Source organism: Ostrea edulis, chromosome 2, assembly GCF_947568905.1.
Source record: "Ostrea edulis chromosome 2, xbOstEdul1.1, whole genome shotgun sequence".
Classification (NCBI taxonomy): Eukaryota; Metazoa; Mollusca; class Bivalvia; order Ostreida; family Ostreidae; genus Ostrea; species Ostrea edulis.
In genome coordinates, this window is record NC_079165.1 from 102,792,143 (window position 1) to 102,814,207 (window position 22,065).

A 22,065-nucleotide genomic window follows, 5' to 3' on the forward strand; every position below is an offset into this window, starting at 1 on the left:
CACATTTACAAGAAAAATTTCTGACATAGTGTAGATTCAAGTTTGTGAAAACTATGGCCTCCAGGGTTAGATTGGGGCCATGATAAGGACTACGGTTTTACATGCAAATATATATAGAAAGTCTTCTGATATGGACCAAGGTGACTCAGGTGAGCGATGTGGCCCATGGGCCTCTTGTTTCTGTTCTTAACGCTCTCATCCTAAACATCAATACATGTATTTCAATGCATTGTGACTTTAAATATGAGTGTACTAGGAAATCGTCAACCATCAATAAATTTATAATCACAGTAGAATTAACTACATTTCTAGATCAAAGATTAAGTCGACCACTTTGTTAAATATGATTGTATCTTGTTTAACGTCTCTCTCGAGAATTTTTCACTCATATGGAGACGTCACCAAGACCGGTGAAGGGCTTCAAATTTAGGCCTTTGCTCGGCGCTTACGGCCAGTGAGGGTTCTTTAGCGTGCCACACCTACTGTGACACTTTTAAGGTCATCTCCGAGGACACGTGACATTCACACCTGATGCCGAGCGTTTCGAGATGGAACTGTCACTACCTGTTTTAACGACTTCGGTCTGTCCCGGCCGGGATTTGAACACCGCCCTTCTGCATACATAATCGTTTTGACAGGGGGGGGGGGGCATAAATTGTAAATTTCAGGACTCCTCCACCCCTGGGGCCTTAGGGGTGCGGCAAAAACTGCCAAAAATTGACCAATGTTAAACATCTTCTCCACAATCACATATGTTTGAGAAAAACTAAATGCATAGTGATGCAGAATAAGAAGGTCTCTACAAAAAAGGTGAATTTCATGATCCTTGGGGTACAGGTTCTGAACCCAGAGTAGGGTCAAAACTTAGTATTATATAATAGTTATGTGTAAAACATTTAAACAATATCTTCTTTAATGCTATTGATACCAAATTGAAACTAAATAGATATTTAGAAGGAGTAAGTTGACCTTTACCAAAATGATAAAAATTACGATCCCAGGGGTAATGGTTTAGGTTCCAAAATTATTATAATGATTATTTCTTTATCATTTGAAAGCATATTAAGGAAAAACAGGAGAGAATGTACCAAAATTATGAATTTGCTAACCTAGGGTTTTGACTCTGGGACAGGTCCAAATTAGTGAACTCGAAATAAAAGACACCACAGAGTCGTTCACTTCTGCTTCCTACTTAGACATATTATTGAAAGTAGTTAATTATTAACGGCAAACCAACAACTCAAATTTATGACAAACATCGATGTAGCAATATTCCATTATCACCTGCATATGGTATTTACATCTCTCAACTGATTCGATACGCAAGACCTTGTTCTGCGTAAGGTCAGTTTTTGAATCGATGTAGGCTACTGACAAAGAAGTTGATGGTGCATGCGGTTAACAGTCTTGTTTAAAATCAGCATTTCGCAAATTCTACACACACTGATTTTGACTACGGATAACTCCGTTTACCTGATCAAGATATTGGGATCACGGCGGGTGTGACCGGTCAACAGGGAATGCTTGCTCCTCCTAGGCACCTGATCCCACCTCTGGTTTATCCAGGGGTCTGTGTTTGCCCAACTCTCTATTTTGTATCGCTTATAAGAGTTATGAGATTGATCACTGTTCCTTATATTCGCCTTTCATTGTGTTGATGTAATTGTTACATATACCGTGTATTACATGTATGCATAGCCTTTTATCAATATAGACACTTTCGAGGGCATTTAAGTTTTAAGAACACGTCTTGTTTTATACTGCTGCTAAATATTAGAATTAAGCTTAGATATGCAGGACAGGAATCCATTGCCCTTGGCACTAGTGATACTTTAAACTAATACTCAGGTGACCAATAAGGCCCGTGGGCCTCTTGTTGATTTTACAAAATCAAAGCAAAAGGTTGACAGAGCCTTTAAAAATAACTTTCACAAGAATAGATGCACAATTTCATTTCCCTGCTCATAAGCATATACTATAGGACATACTTGTAAATAAGCCATATTTATATACAAAATGTATATGCATATATATATATATATATATATATATATATATATATATATATATATTACATAATAGCCAATTTTTATAGGTATTATAGGACAAAAATTCCAGATATAGGACTTTATAGGATATGATCAATTTTATAGTAAATATAGGATTTATAGGACACCTGTGACCCATGGATTGATATAACCAGTTGCCAATGGAGGGCTGGGACCTAATACTCGGCACTTATGGCCGTTGAACAGTGAGGGACCTTTTTCGGCTAGTATCTACTGCGACATACTCTTGGTGTTTTAATCGCTATAAAGGTCGTTTGCAATTTTGTCCACAGTTCACTATTATACACTTGATAATAAAATAAAAAGACAAACAATACGCATTGTTTGACAAAACACACACTCGTGATACTTATATTATTTCCAAAATACTATAAATGTGCTTCCCTCACCGCCCAGGAAAAACAATAGATAAAAACCACAACGTTTGTGAAAAACTGTGGAAACCTGTGTGTCCGCGGCTATATAGTGCGAGGTAAACAAAATAAATGACGGATCCTCATTTTTACAAAAAAAGAAGTTGCTGTTTTAATTCAAATACAACTGACATAAAAAAAAAACTTGACTTGCTCAAGAAGAGCGTGCGCTAGAAAGTGACAATACAGCCCCGAGATTCTCAATCGAACACGTAATAATAATATACTTAAATCTCATTGGTCATTGCTATGTAAACTTTTCAAAATAACCCCACGGCACTTCCGCTATTGAAATTCTAAACATGTCGTTAGGACAAATATTTCTCGCTATACTATCGTAACGCGAGAAATTACAATTATCATCAAAACATAATTCGAATTGGGCATCAACCTCTACGAATTTCTTTGTTCCTGTCCACGTTTTCCTTAATTAACTTGCTTGCAGTAGAAAATGGTATTATCTCTTCTATAGTTTTTCAGTCAGAATTGTTTATTGTATCGATACAGAAAAGAACATCATCGAAGCCAAAAGCTCCTATGCGGTCATTTTAGTTTGCCTGTCCCATGATCAGTCTCCACTGGTATTTTCATCAAAATTTTGATTGAGTATGTGCAGCAGATATTTGACAACGTACTTGTATATACTGTAAAATACATCAAATCAGGTATGACGCTCAACCCACCTAGTCTTACAGAGTCCAACTAGTTTCCTTCGGAAAAAAATCTACAGACTCATTTTCTATGTTAGTCTCAAGAAACCCGTGCCGTTTGTGTTATATTCACACTATTACGATTTGCGCCACGATTGATATAGCGGGGTGAGGCTATTGAAATCTTATCAGATCTTGAAGTCAATCGTGACAATTGTGTCGATCTTAGAAATATTTTGACTGTCAAAATTTTTTCTACGATCAACAAGATAAATTATCAGTCGTTATAATCGCATCAGATTGTATTGTATTGCATCGTAACAAAGCGCAACATGTCGCATCTAATCGTGCTCCCAAACTGTAATGATACCAGTCAGTCTTCAATTATTGCTATCTTCAATTGAATTAATGATATCTTTAATTCATTTGAAGACAGCAATAATTCTTTTAGAGAGAGCAACTATATAATTAAAGATATCTTCAATTGAATTAAAGAGATCATCAAATTATTTATACCAAGCTCTAAATTAATTATTGCGAGCAATATTTCAACTAAATTGATGCTCTCATCAATTGAATTGAAGAGAGCAATAATTGAATTAATGTGCGCATTAAATCAATTATTGCTCTCATTAATCCAATTGAAGCGCGCATTAATTCATTTGATGAGAACAATAATTGATTTAATGCGCGCATTAATTCAAATAAAGAGAGCAATAATTGAATTGATGATATCTTCAAATAATTGAAGATATCTTCAATTATTTGAGTTTATGTTAATTTGGCGCTCCATAATCACCACTCTCTGTTGCGATATCCCACAATAGTTATAATATAAGCATACAGTAATGCTGCATATGCCACGTTGTCAATAACCTTAACTTCCGCCATTTTTAGTGCTTGTGGGTTGTGTTGTTCACTTTCTAGATGTTAAAAAATGTAGGCAATGGTCAATCGGGTTGTATATACACCCGTCGGGGTCCAATCGTAGCTCAAACGGTGATCATCTTCGATCCTGATAGTGAAAGACATCGCGATCACAATCGTATCCTATCGCAACATAGCGCATCGATCGGTTTGTGATTAACGTACATACGAACGTATCTGCACGTACTTGGTCGTCCCAAATTGGGAACTCGGATCGTGATGATCGTATGAGATCGCCGTCCAATCGTGAACTTGATCGGGACAATCTTATCATAACCTATGTGATCGTATCTGAACAGGTGTTCAGATTGTGACAACAGAAATGTATCTATCGTGACCTAACAGGATCAAAGCGCAGCAAATCGTATAAGTATCAAAACCTGAAATTGCAGAAAACTTCCGCGATTAGCTACGAATGGTAAATCGTGGCGTTCGTAACGGATCGCACGACGGTGTGAACCAGGCATTATAAGGGGAATGTTAAAGAAAATGAACACTCACAAGGAGTAATTTGCATGCTGAAGCGATGCTCAGATTCAATACAAAGCTATACTGGTTTACTCCCGAGCACATTGGCTTATAAATGCACCTTCCTATGCTTGCTCTCGCATGTGAAATGATAATCTCTCACCAGAGGGCGTATTACGCTGCGCTACAACACCTCTGTCAACGTCTGAATGTCAAGATTCTTGGCAAAACTTATTTCTACCTATTGCATTATAAAGTATGATTTTACAAGTTTTAGTGTTAAGCTTAAAATCTTACAGTAAGTTCACAAAAACAACGAATTCCATGATTATTCTGGTATTTTGGATGAATGAATATTTATATAAAACCTTTTAATTCGCTCAGGTGTCTCATATTTACCAGCTTCTGCGTTTATAAAATTCAGACAAGTGTTTGATTTGCTTAGATATGATCATTACAGTTTGATATGTTAAGTTAGTTTTAGTACGTTTTGATATGCTTTTTAGACGTTGACAGAGGTATTAGTGGAGCGTAGCGGGAACGATAACTCTGGGTAGAGATTGCCAATCTAGTTTGGTCCCCCTTCCCACAATTCCGTTCGCGCACTCTCTACATTGAGGACCTCAATGTAGAGAGTGCGCGAACGGAATTGTGGGAAGGGGGACCAGACTATTGCCAATCTACCCAGAGTTATCGTGTTGTAGCGCAGCGTAATACGCCCTCTGGTGAGAGATTGAGAGATTGGTGGAATGAGAGTACCAAACCCCAATCGGAACTCCTCGAATGTCTCACGCACTCGCCATACATGTGGAATGAGAGTACCAAACCCCCGTATGCGTAACCCGGACGCAGTTTACCCCAAGATTGAGCGGAGGTATAAATGTCTAGGTGTTGCGTGATTGGCTAATATCAAGAGTGAAATTATTTGGAATTGAAAGAAATATTATAGAGGTTCAAATTAATTGTCAGGATGAAAAATTATCGCACAAAATCGAGAAATGACTGAGGAAATTACCATGGTAGGGGTGTGCTTAAAATGAAGTATGTAATTTACTGCAGATTGCTATGTGTTGTAAAAAAGTACAAATATGGCCTATAAAAGGCACGGGACCCTATATATTTTTTTGTCATTTTTTATCAACACTTGGAATGAACTTTGAAATGTTTGCGGTCATTTGTTTAAAATCGATATAGTTAATTAGTGAGAGGGCCAAAGGTTAACATTGAGGTCTATGGGAAATGAATTGGTACTTTTTTCCCATGTAGATATGTCGAGTGCGCGAGACATTCGAGGAGTTCCGATTGTACCAAACCCCCGCATTAGCCTGGTACCCGAGGCCTTCCGATGTTCACCGGAAGGCCTCGGGTACCAAGGTAACCCCCGCATTAGTCTAGGTCACCTACACGTTTGTCAATGCAGTGTTCTACGAGACAAACGTCTAGGAGCATTCTACGATAAACATTTACACTCCATAACGAGGCTTATCCGAATTCTGATAAAGCAGCTGATTGGTTGATGCATAACGATGACGGACGCAGTCGAACAGAAGATAAACAAAGTTTTATCAGATTTAAAAATCGAATTCTCGCTGAAACCTTTACAGAAAGAGTGTTTATTTAAATTAGCAAATAGGTCAGACGTGTTGGCAGTATTACCAACAGGCTATGGGAAATCGCTATTGTATACGATTCTACCGCAATTAATGTTTGAAGAAGACCTGCATAGTAAACTAGTTCTCGTGAAGTCAGTATAATTCTGGTCATATCGTCACTGGTTTCTCTAATGAAGGACCAAGTTTCCAACTTGCAAAAACACAGCGTTTGCTTTCTTTAGAACAAGCGACACATAAACTGACATTTGGAACAACAGCTGTGGTCTTTGTTTTCTTTGGTGTCGCCATTTCCATTTTTTGATAGCGCCCCCTCGCGGTGTAATATTTTTAAATAGAACGCTCCAAGGCGTTTGAGTGGGAAGTCAAACGGCTTGCGTGACCTAGGCTACCCCCGCATGCGTAATCCGGACGCATTGAGCGGAGGTATAAATGTCAAGGTGTTGCGTGATTGGCTAATATCAAGAGTGAAATTATTTGGAATTGAAAGAAATATTATAGAGGTTCAAATTAATTGTTAGGATGAAAAATTATCGCACAAAATCGAGAAATGACTGAGGAAATTACCATGGTAGGGGTGTGCTTAAAATGAAGTGTGTAATTTACTGCAGATTGCTATGTGTTGTAAAAAAGTACAAATATAGCCTATAAAAGGCACGGAACCCTATTAGTCTGGCGCATGCCTGACCCAATTTCCGCTACGCTACATTAGGTAGCGTAGCGGAAATTGGGTCAGGCATGCGCCAGACTAGGGACCCTATATATTTTTTGTCGTTTTTTTATCAACACTTGGAATGAACATTGAAATGTTTGCGGTCATTTGTTTAAAATCGATATAGTTAATTAGTGAGAGGGCCAAAGGTTAACACTGAGGTCTATGGGAAATGAATTGGTGCTCTTTTCCCATGTTATCAATCGGATTTACAAGCAAGCGGAGGATTTCACCAAGTTTATTTGCAATCGGTTCCCCAGTTGTTCTACCTATATATTTCACCGTGGACCATTGTGGAAAGATTAAGTAACGCACTGGTTCCAGATTGTTGAAACGATCGATCTATCTATTTTTCTCAACAACAAAAAACAACCCATAACAACAACAACATAAATGAGAGATTTCTTTGTCTAAAACATGTCGCACGGAAGGCACAGACGTAAAAGAAACAGAATATGCCCCATACTCTGAATGAAAGTAGTTACTTTTCTCAAACACTCGTATTTGATATCGAGTACCTAAGAAAATTCGCACGGATGTTTGCTTCATAAGCTGAATTCAATGTTAGAAATAATTTGAGAAAGAACCATGATAATGTGTCACAAGAATATAAAAAGACATTCAATTTCTTACTAAATTGGGATTCATAATAGTCTTTATTTTGACGAAATGCTTGAAAATGGAAATAACGCAGGTTGAAAAGATGGAAGATGTAGCGTTAGCAAGGTGAACAGATATCAAAGATTCTAATTATATTGATTAATATCATCCAGTAAATTCACAATTTCAAGTTTTTCCGTCACATATTATATTTGGCTGCGCCCCCCCCCCCTAAAATTTTCAAACTTAAGGTAAATCGTGGTATCTTGTTCAAAAAAATGTACTAAACAATGTAAGAAGCAATAATTTCCTCCACTCCCGGAGAAATAAATGACAACATCTATTGATTTCTTGAATTACTTTATTGGGAGAACTTAATTTTTTTCAAAACCCTTAAAATTTGCGTCATTTGATTAATTTCACCTCATAAAAAATGATAGAAAATAGTACAAAAGACTATATAGGAGATATATTTCAAGCCCTATAAAATATGTAAAATCCAGGAGATTCCGGGGGCCTCGCCCCCTGGGTCCCCACTAGGGCTTCACCCCCACACCATCTGCCTCATAAAGTGGCGCCCCCCGTAACCGCAATTCCTGGATCCGCCCCTGGAATGAATCTATTTTTCTTTTCGTTGCGCATGATACATAAGTTTCCCTTCCATTATGAATTATTAATAATTTCTACAGATAAGATGAATTGTGGGTTAAGTCCTAGAAATCTCTGAAATTATTGAATTAATTATGAAATTTCTGTCTTTTAAGTATATTATCGGACTCGAGATTTAGTTTATATCTTGTAACGGAAGTTTAGGAAGTGTGGATTTATGGGTATATTTTGAAACCAAAACACGTGTGTTTCAGTTTTCACTGTTCGAATTGATAGTCTTTTTTCCAAAGAATGGGAAGACCAGGTAAATTTCTTCCTAATAACATATTGATAATTATGTATGTACATGTAAACATTGTGCAACAATCTTTCCCGCACACTCCTTCTCTAGCAAGTGCTACCATTGGCACATGTACATGATCATGTGTTCGCGTCCGTTACACGTTTTCGTTCTTTAAGTGATACAGAAGAACATTTTTCTCCTATCTTATAAATATGTATGAATACCAATTCGTGCTTCGAAGTTCCATGTAGCTGTGGATGGTTGACTGTATGTTGTAAGCTAATCTGGCTCCGCTCTCGAATCTGATTTCGTATTAATTAGGGAGAGGATCGAAAATATTTATAATTTTATTAATATGTATACGGTGTGACCGTTGGACCGAGCGAAGCATGTAATGGTCATTGGAGTGTCCCAAGTGCAGTCTGATTAAAATCAGACCCCATACTCATATACACACCCAACGATATGATAATGAGTATGGGGTCTGATTTTAATCAGATTGTCCCAAGTGGTAATCATAATTCCGTTAAGTACGGTAGATTATGATTCATTTAAAAATATATATTTTTAATGAAATTTTCGTTGCGCTAAACACCCAGTAACATCTCAATATTAAAGGAGTTTATATGGGGACAACAGTTTTACAGGATCCGCCTATTCATTGAACGCGGGAAATAAAACGCAAGGCAACGTAAAGTATGCATTGTGACGTCACATTTAGCCTCGACCTTTTTCTCTTTTTCAAAGCAAACAATTATAAACAACAATAATACATTCCGTATGCAATGAAAAAGGCCGTTAAAACTAAACAAAATTAACCAATCAATTAAAATTGGTAAAAAAAGTAACGTAATATTTTATCGTATATTCTTATTCAAAGAAACTCATGAACTCGTTCATCTATTTAGTCGTATTACGGTTTTATATGTAATTATTTGCTAAAACCTGTTACAATGATAATTATACTATTCACTTTGAACAAACTGGGTGTTTAAATTACGAATTGCACGTCAGAGTCTTCTATTATTGGCATTCAAAATAAAACACGAATAACTGTTGAAACAGGTAATAAAAAAATAAATGGCGGCGCCCATATGGATCACGAAAATTTCAGTGAACGTATATAGAGATTATCTCTTTTTCTTTTGCTGATTTTGACTTTTTTCTTTTACATACGTGTTACCTTTAGAGCCTTGCTTCGCGGACGGGCCTTCGGCCCGTCCGAGCTTCGCTCGGTATTAACGTAAATCTTTTACTAAATGTCTTCCTGTATTTAATTTGTTGTAAACTCTGATTAAAGATTTATTATTAATATGATGTCAATAATATATCGTACAATGACCAGTAGCAGTTCTGTAGCTTTTGCGGGAGAAAATGGGATAGCAGTGAATTTTCAAAAGGGTCCTGTGGCTTTCGAATACGCAAGATCGTAAATACCGAGTTATCGGAACTCTCTTGTAAAGAAGTCCGGAAAAGCGTGTCGATCTTGGGTAGTTTTGTTTATTCAAACATGGCATCGGAAGACGATTTAACCTGTGCATTCCACAATTAAAAGCATTTTTAAATGAAAGCTCGCGAAGCTATATGTTTTGACGCAAGCTCTCTCAGCTTTGGGAATTTCCTGGCTGACAGCAGTGGGGAAAAATCCACCTAAGTTCCATTAAAATCTTTCATTTATGGATATATTTCTGCGTATTAGGTTTCTTTCTTGAATCATTACTACAGTCTACTGCAATACAATGATAGTGCACCATTGTTAAAATCAGGTGAATCGATCACGACAAAAGTTGCAGAACTGGTATTATTTACCAAGATGCCCAAATTCTCGCATTCTCTGGGTCTCGCAAGACTTTGAAAGGGGAAAATAAAATTTAAAACCAAGACGGAAAAAGTAGTTGCGATCTTGCGTATTGGGAAAAATTGTCAACATTTTAATCAATTGAGAAAACCTAGACATCATTTTAAATATATCATATCAAACAAGAAATCCAACACTAATTGATGTCATTCTTCTTTTATTTCACATATTTAACTTTATTTTCTTTAAAACTGGATGACCTGATGTTCATGTATTATTTTTATACATAATTACTTTAAAGAAGATTAATTACTTTATAAAGTTATTAACTTTCCCTTAATTACATGCTTGAACACATCTGCATGTAAAAGAAAACAGTGAGAATATTATTTAGAAAGTAAATATAGTGTGGTACATATATAAATCATCCGGAAAACCTCGGGCCTTTCACTCAAAACATGGTGTTTTCGGTGAAAGGCTCAAGGTGTATCAGATAACACATAAATTACACAGTGTTAGACGTCTATAAATAGAGCCACGCGCGTCGGGAATCCCAACATGATGTATTAACTCATACGCAACTAGTTTTAAGGCTGAAAGAGCACAAAACAACGAATTACTAAGAGGTATTTGATATTTTAATTTCTATTAAACTTATGGCACGGTACTGTTGTAACAAACTACACAGCTTTACACATCGATATCTGAAAGTTTGAACTGGTCACCTGACTGTCACTTGAAATGGCGTGACTCGGTTATTTGTAAACATCGATTTAAAATCAAATAATTTTGCTTAAAATAGGTGAAAGAATGTGTCAATCTGTGACTGATAGCAGTGCGGTATCTAATTTGATATAGTCTAGAGGAAATTCGAAATATGGTAGTGACATTCTTCCTCACTGAATTAGCTGGATTTTTAACGTTTAAAGAAAAGTGGGGTATGGACTGGGGGTTTAAAAATGCTATTTGCCAAATTTTCAACAATATTAATTACAAGGCAAGGCAAAAGGGGTCATAAGCTACAGATGATGCAATTTTCACTTGCAAGTTGCACTGCCACAAGTTACACTTAATAAGTGACTTACTTACAGATAAATAAAGTAACTTAGAAATATTTTATTTATCTATCATTTCATTTCATGTTTTTTTAATATCATGGTTTGTACTTGTAGAGTCATCGCAATAAAGGGACATTAATTATTAGTGTTACAAAAAAATCTGATCATGCAGTTTTTAAATTTCTGAATTTTGTAAAAATAAAAATAAATAGATAATACATTCTGATACCACTCAGCCCCCCGACTGGCCAGATAGTTCTGCTTCTGTCAGTTCTGATGCAACTAGCTCAGCCCCCAGACTGGCCAGAGAGTCCACTGTTTCGGTAAATTCTGATAATGATGCAACTCAGCCCCCCTCCCCCCCCCCCCCCCCCCCCCCGACAGCTCTACCAGAAGTTCTCGGAAAAGACTTGCTGTTGTTTAATATATCAGTTTTCCTATTAATTGTACTTTTGCTCCTGTTCATCAGTTCATTAGGCTATAGCCCAATTTGATTAAATTTAAGATCGTTGATCTGCTCCGTATTCCTCTTCCTTTCCTGTATCTGTGAAGTCCAGAGGTGAGATATATTCTTTCCAAAACAACTAAGAATGTTCATGGAACAATTTAGTATTAATTGTTTTCCTTTTCTGTTGTATGCCTTATTTCAAGAAATAACTTTCAGGTCACTTTTTAATGTGAAATGGAACATTTTCAATTTTTGACAACCTGACGGTAGGGGTGTTTAAGGCCCTATACCTCATTTTCTGTAAGGAAGTGGAGTAAAAGGAATCCAGAATTGGATTCAGCATACTCAAAATTGGTAATTACACCTGGTTTTTATTGTTTTGGGTAATGGTGTTTCAAGAAATAAAGTTGGGTCACTTTTTGATGCGAAATGAAATATTTTCCGTTTTTGACAACCTGACGGTAGGGGTGTTTGAGGCACTATATCTCATTTTCTATAAGAAATTGGAGTAAAAGGAATCCAGATTTGAAATCAGCATACTCAAAATTGGTAATTACACCTGATTTTTATTGATTTGGGTAATTTTAAAAAAAATGGGTGGTGGTTGCTACTGAAGCCTAAATTTGCTGTTGACTGAACAGTTAGACAGGAAGGCCACAGCTTGGAAGGATTTTACTTTTTCCACTTTTGAAGGCATGATACAAATTTTGTCACACTGCTTTTCAAATGTTTTTAAGTATTATTTTTCTTTAGATTTTTCACCAAGAGGACGAGGCGGTGGTCGTGGTAGGGGTGGAGACCGAGGAGGAAGGGGAGGCTTTGGTGGGCGTGGAGGAGGAAGAGGAGGTTTTGGTGGTGGTCGAGGAGGAGGTTTTGGGGGTGGTCGAGGAGGTGGTTTTGGGGGTGGTCGAGGAGGTGGTTTTGGAGGTGGTAGAGGAGGTAGGTCACTGTGTTGTTCTAAAGCAACATTTGTTTAATACTTGATATCATGTTTTTATTTTATTACAAGTAGTCAACTAGTGTAAAAAAAAATCTATCTTTTGATTTCGCATAAATAGTTTTTTAAGATTTAAAATTTTTCATTTTGTTTCAGGGAGAGGAGGAGGTAGGGGTGGAGGTATGTATTGATATTTGTATCTGTGCTAATTATTTCAAAAGAGGCATGGACACAATTTTGGTTTAAAAAATTAATGATATGAAATTACTTAATACATGTAAAACCACAGGTCTGAATTTTAATTTTAAAAAATAGAAGAAGAAAAAATCTTTATATATACACCAGGTGTGCAACGACATTTTGACCCCCTTCTCAACTCAGGCCTGATTTTATTGATAAGTTTGCCGAGGCTGACCTCATATCTTGCATGGTCAGGGATTTATCATGGCCCTCTCAGGCACCAATATAAGGCCCCATTCCAAATTAAAAATAGGCTCACTTTTCCCCAATTTTTAAAAAAAAAAACCCAAAAAACTCCCAAAGATAAAATTATGAACCCAATTGAGTTATTTTGATATATAAAAATCAAAGGAAATTAAAAACATACATTAATTATTCATTTGTTATTTTGTTCTCAATATCATCAAATTGTCAATGACATTTTTCCAATTCACAAAACATGGCATTTCCCGAATTAGTTTGATAAATACCTGACGGTTAGGCCAATTCAACTTAATTGATAAATTATCATCCACACGCCCCCGCGAATTTTTTTATTTTGCGAAACTTGCGATTTCCGGAATATTTTAATGTCCGACTCCAGTATTTACACTTCTTGTTTACATTTCCGGTATAGGAACGTGAAAAGTCACGTGAAGAAATTAGATTTATATGATTTTCTTAATTTTTCGAGTTCTTACAGACGTAAATCTTGAAGAAGTTAAGTATATTTCTGTTATATCCTTAAATTAAAGCTTAACCTGGAATTAGTGTATGAAAATAGCATAGATTGATATCCATCTGCCATTAAATGATGCAGATCTATTGGGGGAAAAAATTCGTTTGTCTTTAATATTTTTCTCAGAAAAAAAAAATTAAAAAATAAAATCCTTCCACCCGCCCTATACTTTTTGCTGACCTTGGATGATAATCTACTAATTAAGTTGAATTGGCCTTAATCAAGTTCAAATATGATCTGTAGCTTCAGAAGTTTTAAATTCCTCTCAACAATGCAGAACAGATATAATTCAACGATTTCTTTTAGCATTCTGGTTATCATGCCATGACATCACATCTCCTAACAAAATCAGAGTTTAAACTTAGCACTTACCAATTGCGGGTAAAATTGGGTGTGGGCACCTAAATTGGCTGTCTCGCTTGTCCACATGGCGAGTGGAATCTAATGGCACCGGGTTTGGTAATCGGTATATCTTTAGCAATTAGACGCTTTTTAGAGTTATTTACAAGCTTAATTTTTTTAAGTGTTTTGAAGACCTTTTCTAAAATAAGAATAAACCATGTACAATTTTTACCCAAGTTGATCGGCAAGGTCAAAACAGCTGGAAGTTTTTGAGCTTGCAGAAAAAAAGAGCATGATGGCAGTCTTCCTGATGATTATGACAGGGATGGGAAAAATTAGAAAGCTACCGTTGTGCAAAGAAAGCAGCATTGTTGTCAGAACAAATTGAAAAATTATTGGATTTGGAATACAAATAATTTGATAATGAAAATTTTTTGTGGTAGAGTATATTTATGCATATTATATAAAATTAAAAATGTATGAAACCTATTTTCAACCTCTCTAAATATATCTATGCATTCAAATGGTATAATGAAACAAACACACTCAAACTATATGATCCATTCCCATGTCTCCTGGATTTCTTGCCTTATATTTCATCAGATGTGAGCTAGCATGTTTTGTTTTGGCCTCTCAGAAATAACATTTCAGGAACCCACATGGCTCATGGGAATTTTAGTTAAGTTTCAACCCTGAAAATAATCTAACTGCACCAGATTAAGTGAATTTACAAATGAATTTAAAATTATTAATATGTACTTACTATCAAGATGAGAAAAAATTTAGAAATTTGAATTATGTGCAATTTTTTACCTTTAGGAAGAGGAGGATTTAGAGGAGGCAGGAGTGTTGTAGTTGAGCCCCACAGACATGAAGGTAAGATTGCATTGTGCTGAACAGTGAACAAAACATGCAACATTTTCAAACCAATAAACTAATTCAATTTATATTAGTTATTACATGATTGTATGTACATGATTGATATATTGAAATTGTATTTCTGATTCACTTGCTGCAAAAATCCAATTTAAAGCCAACACCCTCAAAATCTATCTGTCCTTAAATCAGACTGCAAGTCATTTGTCAAGCATGATAGAACAATAGCAGAAAACATGCTCACTACCCACTTACCACGTGAATCAATTACCCATGTACCCCATGTTTTGGTTAGCTTACACAGATAGGATTTAGGGGGAAGCAGTTACGATGAGACTTCCACATGACTTAAGTTGGAAACATCAGAAACTTACAAATTTATGCATTTATCAATAGAAATAAGCCCTCTACCTAAATTATGAAATTCGTGGCTCCTGAGTATGGGGTCGGAGCCCTTGGGCATGGCCAACATGGCCATATAGTGAAAATCTTCTTTTCTACTCCCATAAATATTTGAGAAAAACTGAATGCATGATTATGAAGCTCTGTACTTAAATTGTGAAATTCATGGTTCGTTGGTCAGGGATTGAGGCCCTAGGGTGGGGCCAATATGGCCATATAGTGAAAATGTATTTAATCTCAGAAAATAGTCTTCTCTACTCCCATATATATTTAAGAAAAATTAAATGCATCATAATGATGTCCATGAAGCTCTCTACCTAAATATTGCCATATAGTGAAAATGTTTTAAATCATAGAAAATCTTCTCTATTTCCATATACATTTGAGAAAACTTCAATGCATGACTATGATGTCCATGAAGCTCTCTACCTAAATTGAGAAATTCCTGGTTCCTGGATGAGGGGTTTATGCCTTGGGCAGGGCCTACATATAACAATCATATTTTTATCTTATCTACTTTTACAGTTATGGGAGATAAACTAAATGCATGTTTCTGATGTCCATGATATCTTCTACTCAAATTGTTAACTTCACAGCCGGTGGGTTGGGTTTAGACTTAAGGGAGGGGGGGGGGGGGGGTCAAAATCATTTATATGCTTCAAACTTCCATTGTTCCTTCAGACATGATCATGATGATGTCACCGTGCTGAGTTTAGTAAGTGCTCGACTTCACATGATAACAAAGTTAATAATTACCCATTGTGGTCCTCACTCAGCATGGCATCACAGATACTCTCAGAAGGCAGTGTATATCAACATACTTGAGTAAAGTGACTTAGATGGGTATTGTAGCCATATGGCCTCTTTAAGAATTTGTAATGAAGGTGGAATACTGCACCATAAAAATTTTATTTGGATGAAAAGTGAAAGATATGTACAACATTACTCAGAAGTTGAAAACTTTCTAATTTACAGGTGACTCTCGATGGCTCGAACTTCGATCTCTCAAAGTTCTCAATCTATCGAAGTGAAATCATGGTCCCGATTTTTTTCTCTATATAACAAAGCAAATTTACTCTCGAACTCTAGATTTCTCAAAGTTTTATCAAGGTCCCTTGAACTTCGAGTTATCGAGAGTCACCTGTACTTTATTTAATAAAAAAATACAGTTTTAGTAGAAAGTAATCAGAAAAAATTGAAAACCCTGCTGGAATCAGAAGTCAAGATCTACAGATTCGCAGTCAACATGCTAACATACTGAGCTACTCAGCTAGACAATTAAATTTTAAAGGAATAGACAAATTTTCCTTCTTTTTTTTTCTTTTTTTTTTTTTTTTTTTCGTTTTTTTTTCCTTCATGTTTTAAAGGGAAGTTATCCATTTTGACAATCCTTTAAGTGACTGATTCATGATTTTCCCCCGAAATTTTTTTTCTTCCACTTTTGATAATCAAAATTAACTGTCTAATGCATTTAATTGGTTTAATATCAAAACTAAGGCAATACATCACAACATAACCTCATTACAGTGAGTTTATTATAATTTATTTGTTTGGTAAACAAAGATTGGGGTATGTTATTGTTTACAAAGTTTTGAAAATGTATATAGTTGTTGATCTAAGTTTATGACATATATCACACTCCATCTATTTTTTAGACAAAATGTGTCATTTAGAAGTTAAATTTGTGTCTCTACAAAATTAGGATGCTTTAGATTACAAAATTACCATTTTACTAGTTTGTAAACATAAGCAAAGCTTGAGTCTTGTTTTCACCATACGCAGTTACTACTGTTATCATAGCATTATGAAGGTCCAAATTTTGGTTTTGAACTATAAATGATATATATTTTTAATGTTTACCATCAGAAATGAAAAAAAAAATTGTGAATCAGTCCCTTTAAAGGACACAGTGCATGTTTCTAAACGTTTTCATTTTTTCAGCAAAATTAATTCTTCTCATGTCTAAAACTACTTTAAATGTGTTTTAAATGAAATATTTTGCGTAGTTTTCGAGTTTGAAAGCGATGAAATTCAAATCTTGCGATATGCATATTTTCCTTCGCTATTTTATGCGCCATTATGTATGACGTCATATGCGCCCTCGGGTTTAAAAACATCTATTAGCCATTTCATAAACAGATTAGATTTAATCGACAAAAAACCAATTATCACATTGACGGCTTGTAAATGATATTGCATTAAGATGTTTTTTGCCGTGCTTGGGTGTACTTGTCGGTAGAAAGGGTTTAGACCGAGTATTTTTCGAAGGAAGGTACGAGAAAAAAGATGAGGATAATTTTTTGTTGGAGCAAGAATTTTACCTTTAAAGACACACCCAGTAACCTTTTCAAAAACCGCTTAGACAGAGCCCCTGATAAACTGCGATAAAATGGATATATCGAAGCTTATAAGCACTACACAGACCTTATTTTGCAAGTAAATAAAAAAAAAAGCTGATTTAAAGATCACCTAACAGGCCAGGGGTAAATGGTGCAAAATCCTGCATTTTGAGCATTTCCTGGCACTTCTTTTTCACTTTCAAATTGTCTATTTCTTATACAAAACTTTTATGTTACATATACTTTCTTCATTCTTACATATGTTTTCTCTACCCTTAGATCATTACAGCAATAATAATTAATATGACTTCATGTATCAATGTAAAAGGAGATTTTAATCAACATACCTTATTACATAGACACAACAATTTACATGCATTTACAAATATGCGTGACTGTATTCATTCTTGCAGCATTCCAATTCTTAATTCACTTTCTATTTTGTTTCCTACATAAATCTGTTCTGGTCTTCAAGTTCAATACACACTCGGATCAACTGACCTTCACCTTGTCAGTAACAACATACCCGGTATAACGTGCTTCCAGTTTCTACCAAATGGTAGATTTACAAACATTTTAAAGATACAAAATAATTGAACTTTTAATTATATAAGTAATAGAATACTGTATTTCCTAACATTAATTTGAATTATAAAATTATTTCCTCAATGAACTCGTAACATCTTTCAAGAGTGCTTCAGTATAACGCTGTGCTCCCACTTCCTAACGACATGCAGATCACAATTAAAAAATAATAATAAGATTGCTTTTTTAAAATAAAATAATATAATTTCCACTTTAAATTTGATCATTTTTATTGATTTGTGTGTGTTGTTTCTTTTTCCCTCTTTCCGAAATGCACTCGGCCGTGATAGTAGCTTGTCCTAGGACGTAGTTCAACTACTAGTAGATCTAATAGTTGTCAACAATGTAACGTATTATAATTTGTCTAATCCAAAAAATTCCACTGTTTATTTTTGGGGGGGGGAGGGGGGACAGCGCCAATTACAGATATATGAAGAAATAACGTTATCAAACAGTTTGTAGACAGCGACCTATATAAACATTATTTACTCACAATATTTATTGTCGATTTCATACACGCTTTTCTTGCTATATTTGGGTATTTACATCGCTATATGTATGAACTGGTGGCGAAAACATATAAAACTCGGAAAATTTGTCAACATTGATGTAAATGTTGCTCATGGTGAACAAATTAGGCCCCTAAAAGCTTAGTTTTTAATAATATCTCACAGTACTTATACAATCCGAAGGGTGCATGTGACGTCACTGTACCACGTGACTACCTACCTAATTAACTAGACTTTTTGAAATCGGGGCTTAGATTTAAGTCTGTATTGTGGTTAATTATCGCAAAATTTTGGCGAACGAACTACGTGTATTAGAATTAATTACTTTAAGCATAAAGAAGGCAAAATGCATGTAATTTTGTATACTTTGAAAACATAAGATGTGTCCTTTAAGGGTCACAAATTAGATTGGAGATAGTAAGAGCAATTGACAATTTTGAACTTTTTCATTTTAGGTGTATTTATTGCACGTGGTAAAGAAGATGCCTTGGTTACATTGAATATGGTCCCTGGTGAGACAGTATATGGAGAGAAGAAGATTGTTGTGGAGGTTTGTGTTGTACTCAATATAATAGATACTGAAAATCACCCTCCTTCTATGATATCATACTTTTGGGAATTCAACATGTTGGGAACATTTCTTTTCATTTGAGAATTCTATTAAGTAAGAATAGCTATCAGTAATATAGAACATATAATCCCTCTGTGGATTTTTCGCATTTTTAAAGAGTTATTATGTTCACATTATAGCTGAGGAGCTCCTGGGGAATGTCCACCGTTCACACTCCTGGAGAGGCACCTGTTTATAGTTTCATATGTGCATTAATGCTCAGATTACATTTTCATGTATATTTTTCAAAGATTGTGTACTATAAAAAATTTTCATTTCATTTTTGCTGATTTACTTTATCTGCAAAATCTGAGTGATACATGTAGAAAGTATGTTGTTAAACTTTTCTCTTGCCCCTTGCTTTGCACGGGCATTGAATCTCTTGTTACTCAAGAAAAACTTACCTGCCCATACTTACAATGTGTGGAAGAAATATAGATTTATAACAGGGGGATAAAGATATGGTTTACATCCTATTAGAACAAGTGTACATTATTTTACAGTATTCATATCTATAAAATGTTCTGGATTGACTGTTTTAGGAAGGAGAGAAAAAGACTGAATACAGAGCATGGAACCCTTTCAGGTCAAAGCTAGCGGCAGCCATCTTGGGAGGTGTAGACAAAATATACATGAAGCCAGGTGCTAAGGTTCTCTATCTAGGGGCCGCCTCAGGAACTACTGTCAGTCATGTCTCAGATATTGTGGGACCTGTAAGTAGAAATAATATTGACATTCCATTAGGGCTGAAACAATTCACTGAATTAACAATACTGTTGAATATAAACGCTCGATTCAATGTTCGGTTTGTTGCCACGATCTTCAGTTAGATACATTTTTTAAAATTGGGTTCAATAAAATACATCGGTCTTGACCTGTACTTATTATTTTTAAATGCATGAAGGACAAAATGGCATCCGATAACGGTCAGAATGTTGTTAGGTTTGAATCTGAAAAAACAATAATAAACTTAATCAGTTTAAACTAAAGAGCCAACAGGCATCTCACCGTTTGGCGGTTTGGGAACGGTTTGCTTTTAAAATTGTGACTGAATCTTCATAATTAAATTTTTCTTCAAAGCTGTTATTAATTTCTTTTGTAAAATTATAGTATTGAAAATATTTATATTTGACAGGAAGGTCTGGTGTATGCTGTTGAATTTTCACACAGAAGTGGTAGAGATCTGCTAAATGTAGCAAAGAAAAGGACAAATATTATTCCTATCATAGAAGATGCTAGACACCCACACAAATACAGAATGCTTGTTGGTAATAATTTTTTGCAACAATGAAGATTTCATGGACAAACCAAGATAAATGTATTATGGCCTTGTAGTAAAAGTAAGCTACATTTTATTCTAGGAATGGTGGACACGATATTTGCTGATGTTGCACAACCAGATCAAGCCAGAATTGTAGCCATAAATGCTCATCACTTCCTAAAAAATAATGGTCATATTGTAATATCTATTAAGGTAAACCATACAAGATTTGTCTCATGTTACTTCTACACAATATTACATCTGGCTGTCAAATCACATACAAAGTGTGTCGCATATTACTTTACACAATTTTACATCGGACTGTCAAATCACATACAAAGTGTGTCGCATATTACTTTACACAATTTTACATTGGGATGTCAAATCACATACAAAATTTGTCTCATATTTCTTCTACACAATATTACATCGGGCTGTCAAATCAGATACAAAATTTGTCTGTGTTACTTCTACACAATTTTACATCTGGCTGTCAGATCACTTAAAATGTATTATGATTTTTTCGATCAACCAAAATTAAATTCTTAAAATCTACCCAAACCAGTAGAGTGCAAGCCAAGATATTTTTAATGTCGGTGTATTAAAAGGATTCATGATAGAATTTCGAAAATAAAGTTGCAAGAGTTACATCCCTTGTTTCACCTTGTGACGACAGGCAAATTGTGTAGACTCGACAGCAGAACCTGAGGCAGTGTTTGCTGGAGAAATCACCAAATTAAAGGGAGAGAAAATCAAACCACAGGAACAGTTGACATTGGAACCTTACGAAAGAGACCATGCAGTGGTGGTGGGGGTATACAGGTACAGTACTTGGTGTTCGTCAAATGAAAAAGTGGAGTAGAGTGAAACTCTCATTGTAATATGTACATGGATAAAATTCATGTGCCAGAAAGTATTACCAAAAAGTGAAAGTGAGAATGAAAGTTACAAATTAAAAAGAGATCTTTGTAACTGCATAATCAGAAATATTAGGCAATTCTTTGACACTCGAACAATTTAATGATTCCCCCTTCATTGGCTTCAGTGATTGTTTATAATGCAAGTTTATTATTGTAATTTTTAGAGCACCTCCAAAGAAGTGATCCACCTACGTGTTCAAACCACATTTTGATCATCCAGTCATGCTCATTAGAGACAAATTCATTCACAGGATAATGAACTGGTTTTCAACATCCAGAATTGAAACTGCATTGAATTTTTACTTTATGAAGTCTTAAACTTCAAAGAGGATGTAAACTGACATTGTTACGTGTAAACTAGTATAAAAAATGGAGAGGATTTTAATTTGTTTTATAACTTTACTTCATGAAGACACTGTTATATATATATTAAATACATGTATGTTATAAACTATTTTATTTTTCTTTGGGTTTCTAATGGGGGAGTTTCCTCGAAATGGGGGGTTTCAGGGTGTGATATTTTACAGAGTATGGAATTTGTGCCAGTTTGCAGGGTAATTTGAAAGTTGGATTCCTAATGTAAAGTTGGATTTATAACAGTTCATGGGGTGATATTGTACAATCAAACAAAACAGTTTCCACAAACTGAGATTTTTTATCTGTTCGAGGGGATTTTTGGAC

At 35.3% G+C, this 22,065-nt stretch overlaps 1 protein-coding gene across 2 annotated transcripts; it reads left to right on the forward strand.

Annotated features, from left to right (window-relative positions):
- The first annotated feature begins 8,237 nt into the window (after positions 1-8,237).
- Positions 8,238-21,835, forward strand: LOC125680579 (rRNA 2'-O-methyltransferase fibrillarin-like). Of its 2 annotated transcripts, none has more exons than XM_048920262.2 (10): positions 8,238-8,362; positions 12,399-12,584; positions 12,739-12,762; positions 14,702-14,758; positions 19,049-19,143; positions 19,746-19,916; positions 20,339-20,471; positions 20,565-20,677; positions 21,141-21,286; positions 21,549-21,835. In XM_048920262.2, the coding sequence occupies exons 1-10, from the start codon at positions 8,350-8,352 to the stop codon at positions 21,565-21,567; spliced, it is 957 nt and encodes a 318-aa protein (XP_048776219.1). In that variant the 5' UTR covers positions 8,238-8,349; the 3' UTR covers positions 21,568-21,835. The 2 variants fall into 2 exon arrangements, with proteins under 2 accessions (XP_048776219.1, XP_048776220.1); XM_048920263.2 differs by lacking the exon at positions 8,238-8,362 and adding an exon at positions 8,584-8,608.
- Positions 21,836-22,065: the final 230 nt, after the last annotated feature.

What these genes read in the sequence shown, in the direction of transcription:
- LOC125680579 (XM_048920262.2), top strand. An exon ending in TGAGCCCCACAGACATGAAG is followed by an intron (nt 14,759 to 19,048) that starts GTAAGATTGCAT and finishes TTTTCATTTTAG; the next exon opens with GTGTATTTATTGCACGTGGT. An exon ending in TCTCAGATATTGTGGGACCT is followed by an intron (nt 19,917 to 20,338) that starts GTAAGTAGAAAT and finishes TATATTTGACAG; the next exon opens with GAAGGTCTGGTGTATGCTGT.